This window comes from Eptatretus burgeri, chromosome 3, assembly GCF_056783735.1.
Source record: "Eptatretus burgeri isolate ZD-2024b chromosome 3, Ebu_testis_v1, whole genome shotgun sequence".
Lineage (NCBI taxonomy): Eukaryota > Metazoa > Chordata > Myxini > Myxiniformes > Myxinidae > Eptatretus > Eptatretus burgeri.
This window is the reverse complement of record NC_140963.1, coordinates 15269924-15283295: the sequence shown is the minus strand read 5'-3', so window position 1 is coordinate 15283295 and position 13372 is coordinate 15269924. Positions and strand designations below refer to the sequence as shown.

Below are 13372 nucleotides of genomic sequence, written 5' to 3'. Positions count from 1 at the left end.
AAAAAAAAGCTGGTTCTTGTATACTGATACCAACAATATTTCGATGATAAACATGAACATCATTAATGGCAAGGAGTGGTAAACTGATTTATTGAGAGGTAGTGATTTCTGCATTGTCTATAATTACCCAAAGTTTAAAAGCAGCTGCTATTATTTTCCACACAGTGATAAATCTGGAAAAGGAATGGTGATAAACAATGGTAGAAGTCATTACAAAATTGCTACCTTAGTCTTGGCTGCACATCTGTGCTTTGATTGATTCTCATCGATTAACTGCATGAGAGAGGTCGTGATATATCTATGTATGTGTGTGTGCACCCCAAGAGAATGATGCAACCAGCAGCCACAGGCCGCACATGATAGCAAGCTAGCTATCACTTCATAGATTATTCCTTATAATGAAAACAATGTGCCATGACAATGACAGACTGACAGGAACTGCCTCCATCTCTGGGCAGATCTCGAATACGAGTATATCAGATTATCGTCCGATGGTGGAGAGAGTTCAATAACTATAAAATTTTATCCAGGCAAGTGTCATATTCTTACAGTGTCTCTGCAAGGATTAGCTAATCCAATTCCACCTATCAACTTCTGTGATCAGTTCCTGGAAGAAGCTCATTGCCTCAAACATTTGGGTCTTACCACAAGCCACAGCTTCTCTTGGGAAGACCATAATCTCTAAGCTGGCCTCCAAATCTAGCCAAAGACTGCCCCTCCTCCATGATACCAAGTTGTTTCTTAGTGATTCCGAATTTATAATTGCATACAAGGTGGTTGATCAAAGCTGGACAGAGTAATGCTGTTCCTTCGGAACCGGTGCCCCTCTTCATTCCTGTTTCTTGGGTGCCGAAGAAAAACCAAAACTTAATTTCACACTTTCCATCTCCCACCAAAAGGTTGAGGAAAAGTGCTTGCTGCTTCCTCGTTGCAGACAAGTTAAGGACCTGCCTGCTTTCCATCACCTCTCTTCTGGTCTTTCTCCTGCTGCTCTTTAACTTCTCCTACCTTCGCCACCTCCCATACCCATCGATGCATGCACTCTTTGAGTGACTCCATGATCCTAGTTAACCCTCTTAAAAGACAGGCTTTACTAAACACTTCCATTCCTTTTTTCATATCTTCTCACACCTGTGCAGTCACCTCTCTGACACAGACATATCCAATTCTTCCCTCCAGAGCCTCAGTGTTGCGGTATACCACAATCTCTTATTGTCTTCCTTTTCTACTCATCAAAATTTCTACACCTGTTAACCGTCTCAACAATAATTCCCTCCTCTCTTGCTTCCCATACATTCATCAAACAGCTTGTCCTGTGTTCACCTGTTCCCCACCTGTCCACTGTCAGTATGATAATGGTCTACCCTTAGTTATCTTATTTTTAAAAAGCTAATCACTTGTATAAGAGAGATGGGCAATTCTCGAGAGCCATTCATAGCCACAAGTTATCTGAGATTTTTTTTTCCCTTTGATTTGAACATGAAATTGATGTCTTGATGGATGGTCTAATGTGAAGTCCCGGGGTGATGTTGCCCTGTTAGTTAGCTTGGTGCTTCAACTGACACCTACCAGTTCTGTCCATAGTCTTCTTATTTCAAAATTGTGGATAAGAATGTCCTTGACAGCCAATAGGTCAGATCAAAACCCTTGTATAAATTCCGAAGTGTGGTCACATTGAAAGTGCAGTGATTGGCTGAATAATTTAATTAATATTTGTGAAAAACTGGGTTGTTTGTTTTTTCAAAAACCGTCCAAAAATGAATGATAATTGGCCTGAGCGCATCGTCTATGATAGCTAAAATGAGTATTTATATGATCACTCTGCACAATAGTGTCATGTTAGCAATCCCATTCAAGGTTTTTTTTAATAACTTTTACTTTTTATTCATTCCTGTGCAGATCTGAGTGACCTACTGCTGGAAGTGGTGGGGTTGGAGAGTGCCATGGAAATGGGCCAAATATACACTGGACTGAAGAGTGCTGGAAAGCGTTTGGCACAATGTTCATCAGTTGTTATACGGTCAGTTGATTGCTCAAATTATATAGTTAACACATGACTTTCAAAATCATGCATTTCTGCCCCATTTGGTCAGCACGCATGTGCAGAAACCCCTGGTAACTAATTAAATCGGGATGGCCTGGCCATCTTTCATTCCTCCCAGATAAGGATTGGAGAATAAAATGACTAAAAACACTTTTAAAGAAGCTGAAGGTACTTGTAAGTGTACCTGTGATAAAGGGGTGTGCACCTGTACAACAAAACAGTTGGAAAACTTTCTGATAAACTAGTCGAAAGAGTTTATATGTTACAGTCTGTATTGCAAAAACTCTGGTGACCTGTGCCCGTGAAAGGCCGAAGATGGTGCATTCTAACCAAACGTTCATGCTTCGAAACACCGATGGGATGGTATGCTTCAGGTTGGCTTAATGGCTAGGGTGGTGGGCTTGGGATCCTAGGGTCTTGAGTTCAAATCCTACTTGGCTGTTGAATTAATACCAGGTGGGCTGACTCAGCCTGTCATCCTTCCGAGGTCGGCAAAATGAGTACTCGCTTGCTGGTATCCTGCGTCGGAGTGGCGACCTGTCCAGGTTTGTGCCTAATAGCCAAGGAGACTGTTTAGGCAGCACCAATGCTCTGCACAGAGTATGGGCCTAATTAATGGATGGATAGATGAATGGTCATATCTGAGGCTTTGTTGATGCATGGGGTAAGTTTAAAATGATGATATTTACTTTTGATCATGCTTGTGAGAAAGGAGGGGGTGGGAGAGTGAGATTTGTATGGTCTGCAAGTGCCATTCCAAGTAGTACATAATTTTTGTTTTTGTTCTGGGGCTACAAGATAAATTATACTCGATTTTCGCATCTATTGGTGAAAGGAGAAGTGTGTGTGTGTGCGTGCACGTGTGCGTGCGCACGCGTGTTATTACCACGGTCCCTGCTAGCTAATTGTATTAACAGGAAATGGTACAAACCCAACCCCTCTCTTCCACATAACAGATATTTCTCGTGTTCCTATATTTCCGTGAATACGATTTTCATTCAGGAACAAAACAATTATGGTTACCAATCTTGAAATAGCCACTCTTTCTGCTGAATGCTGAAAATTACGTTTAAAAGACAGTTTGAATCACAGATTTCACATCAGCAATGGCAGGTTAAAAGTACCCTGTGAGCTAACCTGGACAAAAATCTAAACACACAGAGACAGCACCTCATTTCGCATTTGTACATCATTTTGAAAGTCCCATATTGGTGCGTCTTGCATTGACCTATATTTGTTTTGTTATCATCCTTGGATCCTCTGTCCATAATCATTCTTTATCTTGCCAAAACGAAGTTTTTGCAAGATATGTTAGTCAGCTTGTATGTTTTTGTTTTTTTTGTCTGTAATCACGTATAAAAAATTCTGCAGAGCACAGTTATCATCGGAAATTTTTGTAACTTCGCATATCAGAGGCCTATAGAGGTCCTTTTCAGTGCACAAAATTTTGAAGGTCAAGGTCAAAGGCCACGGTCACTTTGGCGCAAATCAGGGGAGTCGACGAAACCCTTATTTTTTTGAGTAATTTTGATCGGATCGTCTTCAAACTTCATGGGAATATAGTTCATGGTCTGGCACTCAGCTGATTAATTTTTGGTAGCGATTGGCCTTGACCTTCATGGTTAGCGCCTCAGGTCAAACATATTTGACCCCAAGGTCAAACATATTTGACCCCAAGGTCAAATTTTCCAGTTTTAGGAACCATATCGTGTAGTACCTCAAATTGAACACCTCGATGAGTGCTTTCTAGATATGTCAAGCTTGAGACATTATGACGTCATTTGGTGATGTTATGAGGCAAACGCATATTTTTCATGGTTACTCTGTAGAATGATTCTCATCGGAATCTCTCGTAGGCAGATATTCCTCAAGGAGTCGCTCCTGGTGGATAGCAGCTCTGTTCACCTCGGTGTGACCTTAAAGAAGTCACACGTGGTCACCTTTTGGCAAGATACGGGTCACCCTGCGGGTGACATTGGTTTATTTTTTTGTTTTTGTGCTGTTTGGCCATCTATTTGTAAATGCTGGTACTTATTGCAAGGCTCAACAAGGAGACTTGGACAAAAGATGCTATTTGACCTATCATGCCTGTCTCGGAACCACATATCAGCACTCCTATAAACTGCAGCAGTGATAATCATAGATTTATTTACAGCAGGAAATTTGTCGAGAGCGAGCACACAATGGCCTACACTTTCCAATATGTTGGTTCTCTGTATTGGATATAACCAGCAAAGTCCATTATATTTTCTATCATTCATATCCATTGCAGCATCATCTTTTGTGATTGCATATTTATAGGCTAACGGAACCCAGACAAGCCATCCCCCAGTGATTCTCATTATCCAAGCTTTCTCATTGTTTCAGGCAAAAGCTTCCGTGGCAACAAGTTTACGTGTGTTGATCGGTTCAGTCCATAAAATCTGTCAGAAAACTCAAAGCAACTTGCTCCCACAATCCACATGCTGCTGAAGATGTTTACATTAAGTTGGCTGTCCTGCTCACAATCTGTGCACACCATTACATAGTCACAAAACAAAAACCCATTGGAAAATCTTCACATGCATTAAAGTATTTGTAAATTAAAATAGGTCTTGCAGTGTTACACGATCCTAGTATATGTCGATTCAAAGAAGAGTTGCAACAGTCAACATCATTCACTTCACAACACAGATGAACGAAATCATCTAAATGGCTATATTCATGGAATGTACTCGTGGAAGCTTGTATTGGGCTTCAAGGAATTTGATACACTTATCCTGTTCATTGAGATAATCTTTCAGATTTTTTAAAAATTGAGGAAATTACGCAGCAGCAAACAGAACTCTGAGCACTAAAGAATTAAGCAGCATTGACTGTTAGAACGGTCTGTTCTATTATTCAAAAAAGGCCCCACGAGAACATGGAATTCGAGTGAATATGATCAAAAGATGACATACAAATAATCACACAAACTTGGAGAGCTCTTGACTCCCTGATGACTTTGTTACCTCCACCACCGAATGTGGATGTAGTTTGTTTTCACTACGCTTGTCCACCTGTTTGTTTCTTTGACTGTGTGCAGGATATCTCAAAAGGTTAAAGACGGATTCAGACAAAACTTAGTGGACAGTTTAGGTGTGTGACAATCACGAATTGATTTGATTTTGGTGAATATCCACATCTGGATCTGGAGAAGATAATTTTGGAAATCTTTTGAAGTGATTCTTCACCATTGAGAGAAAGGGCCAAAAATGATATATCGCATGATATTTAAAAGTTTTGTGACAGGTTAAGACAAAACTTGTAATAATTGGAGAAGGCCTTAATCCTGCATTGGATTCTTATTCCTTTTGCATATGGCAGCTATCATTTTGTTGTGACACGACTATGCCACTGATGCTGGGCCTCGACACCAGTACACTGGTACTCATTTTGCCAACCTCGGAAGGATGACAGACTGAGTCAACCCCATCTGGTATTAATTCAGCACCAATGGGGCTCAAACTCAGGACCCTAAAATCCCAAGCCAGCCACCCTAACCACAAAGCCAACACCAGGCTTCTGCAGTGGATTTTCAATGCATGTAGATGATAATTGATATTGATGACTAATGGCTGATGTGAGCCACAACAGACAAATTTAGCACTTCCATTCATTGCTGAATTATACTTTCAATTAATTTATCTTGATTATTTTTTAATCTGCTGCTCTACATCCCTTGTCATTTAGAACCAGCAAACTTCTCCCAATGCAAATAGATGGTGAGCCTTGGATGCAGCCACCCTGTACGGTAAGTGCCTCATAGTTATGTTCTTTCTCTTTATTAGTCCCCTACCAGTTTCACCGAAGTGGACTATAGGTTTGCTCTCCATTTGTCCGTCCGTCCATCCTACCTGTGGTTTTTCAGACTTTTTTTCCCCATACCATTTAACATATTCAACTGAAACTTGGTACAAGGCTTTTTTATGATAAGTTACTGAACAAGTTCGAGTTTCTGGGTGCTTCGTCAATTTTTCACAGAGTTACACCTTTCTTAAACTTAGAAAACATCACATCGGTAGGGGATGTGTTTCAAAGCAATTCACACTCTTGTTTACTGGTTCAGTTAGTTTCTCTTTTCCTAATATAAATTCAAACTCCTTCACTCATCTGCAACGTCATCCACCAGTCCTGCAGTTTCCTGTTGTGGGCTTTCATTCTGCTTTATGCACAGTTTGCCCATCTTTAATGAAATGAAATGCAGCAATTTCTCTTGTTGATGCCCAATGTGTTTGTGATGTTTTTCCCACTTGATAAAGGTTGAAACAAATGTTGAATGTTGGTGTTTAATACACTAAGCGTTTGAACGCTCCTTGAAAATAATGATCATTCATGATTTTGAACCGTAATTAATTGTTCATTCATTTGTTCATATAGAAAAAATATATATCAATTATTTTGCAGTCTCTAATGCTCATGGATGAGCCTGCATCTACAATCGTGTTGCGCAAGGACACGAGAAGGCAGCAGTGTACTATTACATGAATTATAAGGACATCAGTGGACAATAGACATTTCAGCAATTACCTGAGACTTTACACCTGGTGTCCAAGCATAAGCTATGTTCTCAGATGATTATGTCAAACAGACTGTAATGCAAAGCACTATAAATATGACCCGAAGATCCACATCTTCATGCTTTCATGACATGCTGGAAAATAAACGGCTTTAAAACTGAGATGAAATGCTGTGAACAAGCAATGTAGAAGTACACTTGTGTTTCCTGCTGCTTTTGCCTTGCATGTGCACACACATATGAGAGCACACCGAAGCTTTAAATGAATCCTCCTGACCTGCAAGGTTAAACTCTCCCCACACTCCAGAGCAGCATGTGTTTTAGGAAGTCATTCTGCCATTTGAAACTCAGTTTTAATAAAGTTGCCAAATCTAGAAGCACAACAATGCATCTTGCCGTACTGCGGTGTATGTTCCATAATGGTTCAGATAATGGTGAAAATCTGCCTGGGCCAGCTCATATCCTCAACATAAACCCAATTGATCCAGACATTCCTTGTTATCTCCACCACTGAAGGTGGACAGATTATGTTTTCACCCCTGTCTGTTTGTCTCTTTGTCTGTCTGCTTGTCTGTGAGCAGGATATTGTCTGCATGGTGTTTCAAAAAGTTATGAACGAGTTGTGACAAATCTGGGTGGATGAGTTTGTTTGGTGACAAGAACAAGCCGATTCGACTTTGGTTAAGGTCTGGACGCAGATCCGGCCTATCAGTGGGATACAAATCGTAAATTGTTCAGCCTGGTCGAGGTGTGCGCTCTACTGAGTGCGGTTCTTGTTATTCGTTGTATTTCCCCAATTGCCTTGCGATGAAAAATTGCCTTGCTAACCCTTCATGCCTTGCTAAGAATTTCATAATTCTCAATTGAACTCTATATTCATTACTGTTACTCACACAATACAAGCAAAGACAAGAAAACATAATGTGGTCAAAGACCATGAAGTTTACTTTTCTGATTATTAATTATTCAAAAGGATTATGAAGTTAAAAAAATTAAAAATTTGTGTCCATGATGACAAAAACAATAGACAAACACAATCGCTTCTCCGGAATATATTGTTGTTTTCACTGAAACAAATGAGAGATTCCTGTGAATCTGTGATGAAAGGTAATAGCACGTGGCTATTCTGCACCATCTCTCACCATGGTGATAAATACTATGTTCTCGGAAAAGGCAAGATGATGGCTAGTGACCGATAACACAAGTGTTACCTCATTGTTTTTCTCAGATCAGTGGTTTAACAAAGGACTTGTGCGAGGAAACGACAAAGCAGAGGCCATTTGGCCCACTATGCCTGTGCAATAGCCACAACACAGCCCATTGCTTGTATATACATCTAAATAAACAGGACAGTAAACAGTATGTGTCTTGGCTCATGACACTATGAAACTGGATCGAGGAAAGGAGTGTTTAAGATGTTTTTTACTGACATGAACTACAGGGGGGATAGTATGCCAGAACGTTCCAGCATCGGGAATGGGTTTATTAGTGCAAGTGGGTTGTATGATGTTTCCAGACCAACAAGACTCCAATGTTAAATAAACAGTACACCGGAAACAAGTTTAAACCAAATGTGCAGCGACTTTTTACTGAGCCTTTGAGTAGTCATCACACACGAGTGTACGCACAAAATGCAATGTCAAAAAGGATGTTTTGATACTGTTTCGAAATTGATGCACGAAGTTAGATTTCAACCTGCATTTTCTGGTTTTGAGGTTGGTACTCAGACAATTGTGCTTGTGAAGCAGTTTGTTTGGTGATGAAATGAGTGTGCACACGTGAATTACTCTCATTCAATTTGCTTTTCACCGCAGATTCAAATTCGTCACAAAAATCAAGCACCGATGCTTCTTGGACCCCCACCCAAGACAGGCTGCTTTGGCACTCTGCGCAAAGCGAAGTAGACCCTGAATGAAGCGTATACCCACGGCGGCAAACACATGATGTTTGGAGTAACTATTTTAAAAGCTTTATAGTTATACACTACTTAATATGTGCTGTTATGCTTTTAAATCATTCCTTAATGTGACAGTTGAAGCCTGTCATATGGGCAACCTGTTACCTGTTTGAAGCTGTTACCTGTTTAATTCCCACACAGGAGAGTGCACTAATCATGCTCTTACAAGCCCATGCTAGAGTTACCTTATGGTATTGAAGTAAATGTGTTTCTTTACACTTTAAGGAATATAACCATCATATTAATCTCAAACTTTCCCTCCTTGATTTTGATTCTCCTTTTTTTATTTTACTGAAAGGTTTTGGTTATTCTGGTAACCGCAATCTTGAAATTGGTTTTGTTTTTTTATCAGTGCCATTATTAATTGCGCTGCTTCATCACCACCTTTACTTTGTGGATGCCATCCACTTTTAAAAGCCATTCAACCGCTTTTTAACAACCTTTTCAACAACTGCTGTTTCAATTAATTTGAGATTCTCATTCAACTCTTTTGAGTTTTTTTTGTTTGTTTGTTTTTCCTTATCCTGCATTTTGTTTGAATGATTGCTTACAATTTAAACCCATGAGGCCTTTTAACATCATGTGTTTTTTTTGTATGCAAGGTCTGCTTATGGAATAGGAAGGATAATTTCAACTAGTACTATAGCTTAGTGCAAACTGTAACATGACTATTATAATGAGGTAGTGTATTTTTCACACAACTCAAATAAATTCACGCACTTGTGAAAGTTTCAGAAATGGTATATTTTTAATTGATTTTGTAAAAAGCAACTTTCTAGAATCAAGAGTTCACATTTTAGCAAATCCATATCTTACAAACCATGCCAATTTTGCAATCAAAAACTGTGAATTTCCATTAGATGTTGGTCCTTAGGACACCATATCACTGGATTCTAATTTCGTGTCTGAATAGTTTTCTGTCCGACAGGAGGGCGAATCAGCTGTCTAGTCTGGGTTCAATTCCTAGGTTCAAATATAAACTGTTGGATTGGTTCTTCACAGGCAGGAAACTTCATACCAAAGTGCGCCATCCCTCGGGCAGGCATTAAGCTGGGTGTTCACTCTGCTAGTACCAGCAAGTCGACGTTATATCCCATGGTATCATTTGCAAAGAGTAGGCAAGGTATCGCCGGCACCCTGAAACATATTGCAAATTCCTGCCCAAATTGGCTCCAGTTGAATACCAAGTCCGTCAAGCCGGTTCAGTAAAGACTTGGGTCGATCTTCCCAACTTGGCTGACCCCACAAGGAGGTGAGAGTAGTTGGAGTAGTAGTCAATATAGCAGGAGTTGTTCTTGCACTTCTTTTCTCCATCAATCAAGAGACTTGTAAAAAAAACCCATCAAAACATTCTTTGCATTTTAACCAACCTATCGAGTTAACACGTCATTTTTGCATAAATTCAAAAGATATATATATATATATATATATATATATATATATATATATATATATATATATATATATATATTTTTTTTCTCTACCATGTAAAGTGGCTTCGAAGTGGAATGTGGAAAGCCATATTCCATTGCTCTCATTAATGTCCCACAATGGCTTATAGCGCAAGTTTTAGTTGTTTAATCTGCATTTTGCAATGGTCATGTCAATATCAAACCTGGTGAACCTAAAATTAATTTTGATTTTTCTTTTCAAAATCTTACCTCTATGTGAGGCTGATGCATAGAATTTCATCCACCTCTTAACCCAGATTTGTTCTCAGAATTGAAGCACTGTAATGGCTGACTACTCACTAATTAGACCTATGATTATCCCACCTTTTTGTTCATGATCTCCTTTACTTGAACAATATTAATTGTTAAGAAATAACAAGTAACATGACCATCATTGTTCATCATTCAGTGACTGGTTTACCCAGCACTTTGTGGAACAAAAATCTGTAAACTTCGCATGCTACATTTTACAAGAATGATGTCACGGTATTGCAAAAGTAACATTTTAAATATTTGCTTTGTATCTACCATTGAGGTCAGGATCGATTTCCGGATCTTGAAGAGCACAATAGCTTTGATAGATTATTAGAAAATATTTCTTTAAATATTCGTCGCTTGGTATATTTGCCCTAAACATTCGCTGCTCCATACGTAATATTGCACTGTCCGCTGGTTCCCACAAGGATGGTTCTTTTCAACACTGGACTTGCTTCTTTATTACTCAGCACTTGCCTCTCATTTGTGTCAATGTATATTTCAACATGTACTATATGTGATTCATACAATATCTGATATATATATATATATATATATATATATATATATATATATATATATATATATATATTCACAAATGTCGAAGCTAATTGTGTTTGAATGATATGCCAAATGATGGTTCATTCCTCAAATTGTAATCTAATTTCAGTCTCTTTTTCTCTGGGTACAAGTGATGTCTTGAAGCTCCTTTTTTGACAGCAGTAGACCATTTTATTAATGAATGGATTTCTATTGCCACAGTAGTGGAAGCATCACCATTGTTTTAATAGAGCCTTTGTTCGTTTCTTTCACTTTCTCTGTTTTGTTTTTAAAGCTAGTACTGAACTTCTCAATGTTGGTGTGCAATATTTTTGTTTATAAGATCAGATAATGCATTTCATTGCATTTACGCTTGTTTAATAGTGTGCAGTGGAGCTTGTGTTTCAGGTGAAAGATTATGTGGCTATAAAATAGTTTTTGAATTGACTAAATACATTTTTTAACCCAGGGTTGATAAAATGTCACATCTCGTCGGTCAGTGGATCTTCGATTTGAACAAATTTTCGACATGCGAGCACCATGCGTATAACACGTTTTTGACCACGGTGAGCGTTTTATTATTTATTTTGATTTGGTGTGTCGTTGTTTATTATTTGATGTCTCGACTGCTTTTTTAATGGCATTTTCAAAGGGGAATTAAGAGGAGGGTTGAATTGAAGTTTTTGTTTTCTTGGTCAGTGGGACAGGTTTATCGACCATACACACCTCATTCTTGATGACATATGATTCGGTGTAAATGCCACTTTTTGTTCATATACATTTAACCTCCAATTAATGCTGTCTCATAATTGTGTTTGGCATTCAATGCAATCTTTTTTTCTTGTGGGAAATGACAGTAAGACCGTTAAGTGAGTGGAGTAACGTGTTTTTATGTTTGCAGTTTAAATTGCATTTTAAGATACAAACTGGAGGCTTGCACCTGATGAGGCTGTAAATATGCTTGAGTGGTGTATGCACGGTCGCAAAAACGATTTTTGGCTGTGCAGACACAGTAAACCTGATGTATGGATTGAATAAAGGATTAACCATTCCAATGACTGATCTCTCATGGAAATATTATTTTTGTATTCTGATCTCTTTCCTGTTTCTGATTTTCTTCAGTTATGCAGTTGCAGTTTGCTTACCCTTTAGCTTCTGTTACATCTTGCTTCTTTATGGGCTGGAACCTAAACTTCTTCTTACTTTTACTTTCCACTGTATAAACATTTTTCCCCACTGAAAGGTCATTGAAGTTAAAACAGCTGTTTTGTCTTCTTTCATATGCAGCACGTGGCTGTGGATAGCATTAATTTCTGGGGACGCAACTGTGCTGCTGATGCAGTGCCCCCTGTAGGTCAGAGCAAGAATTTGGAACTTCTTCAGGATGTTGGCGATAGCTCACTCGCTCTTCGTGAATGATACTGTGGGGTCTCTAAAGTCCACAATCTAATGCCGGCAGATGGGACGCACAGTTTGACTTCCATCTGAGGAACGGCACACACATTGATGAATCACCCTGACCTGCAAAGAAACAGGGTGATCATTTTTAGCTCCATCGATTTTCAAACCCAAGCTCTAGGTTGTCCTATTAGCCAAACTGCCATTTCATTTGAATGTATTCTCGAATTTTAAAGAAGCGCAAATCGCATTAACATTTCTGAGTGAATATCCTCATAATTACAAAATATAACCGAGCTTGGAAACGTACATTGCCGTAACCCACAATTGTTTTGTTCAGAAGACTGGAGGAGTAGTTTTGTCCTCAACATTTTGAACTAGTTCTGTTTTAAGTGAAGACTTAAGCCCATTTGTTGCATTATGTAGTACTTTGAGGAATTCTTTTACCATGAGATCCATTGCTTCAAAATATACATTTAATTGGATAAAATGTCAACAGAATACCATTGGCCATTACAATTGTTATCATAATATTGTATACTAGCAGGGGCTACCCGACACTGCCCAGCTGGGTGAGCTTTTTCCGGTGATGGTTTCGAGATGTGCTGTACATTGAAAAGCGATGGAGTTATTTACCTTTATGGCCATAAAATAACCTTTTGCTGCCGGCCGGCGGCAGCACTGCCTGACCCCACATCCCAATATACACTTTATATATGCCTTTGCTGGTCCCAAAACGGGCATCAAGGCCAACCTGTGGTCGTTTAAATCCTTGCCCAGATTCTGAAGTAACTACAGCCAAAATTTGGGCCTCTAGGTGAAGTAGCTACAATACAATTTGGGGTCTCGAGGTGTTACAGTTCAGCCATGAAAGAGTAATGTACAAACGCACAAACACTCCAACAAACATTTGAAAAGATTTATATGTATTGTTAGCATAACATTGATTGAAACTATTTTCAAACAAATTAAATTTTATATGCTTTACCTTTTCGTGACAATTAAATACCTTTGGCCTTTTGGGGGAAGGTTGGCGGTGAGGGAGAGGGGCGATTGCAGCAGGAAAACAATGTAGCACTTCTTTAGAGGCTTAGTGAATGTATCTCCAACAAAATGAAGTCAAATTGCAACAAAGCTTGTTTGTCAACTCTATCATTCAAATACACCATATTCTTGACAGATGCTGCAGA

General features: G+C 39.0%; 1 protein-coding gene across 7 annotated transcripts in view; it reads left to right on the top strand.

The window, feature by feature from the left end:
• Positions 1–11842, top strand: part of LOC147029437 (diacylglycerol kinase beta-like) — a 351555-nt gene extending 339713 nt beyond the window's left edge. For all 7 annotated transcript variants that reach the window (XM_085872493.1, XM_085872491.1, XM_085872492.1 and 4 more), the window contains 3 exons: positions 1900–2020; positions 5756–5816; positions 8396–11842. In XM_085872493.1, coding sequence (XP_085728619.1) covers positions 1900–2020; positions 5756–5816; positions 8396–8485 — 272 coding nt within the window. In that variant the 3' untranslated portion in view covers positions 8486–11842. The remainder of the gene's footprint in view (positions 1–1899; positions 2021–5755; positions 5817–8395) is intronic.
• The last annotated feature ends 1530 nt before the right edge of the window (positions 11843–13372 follow it).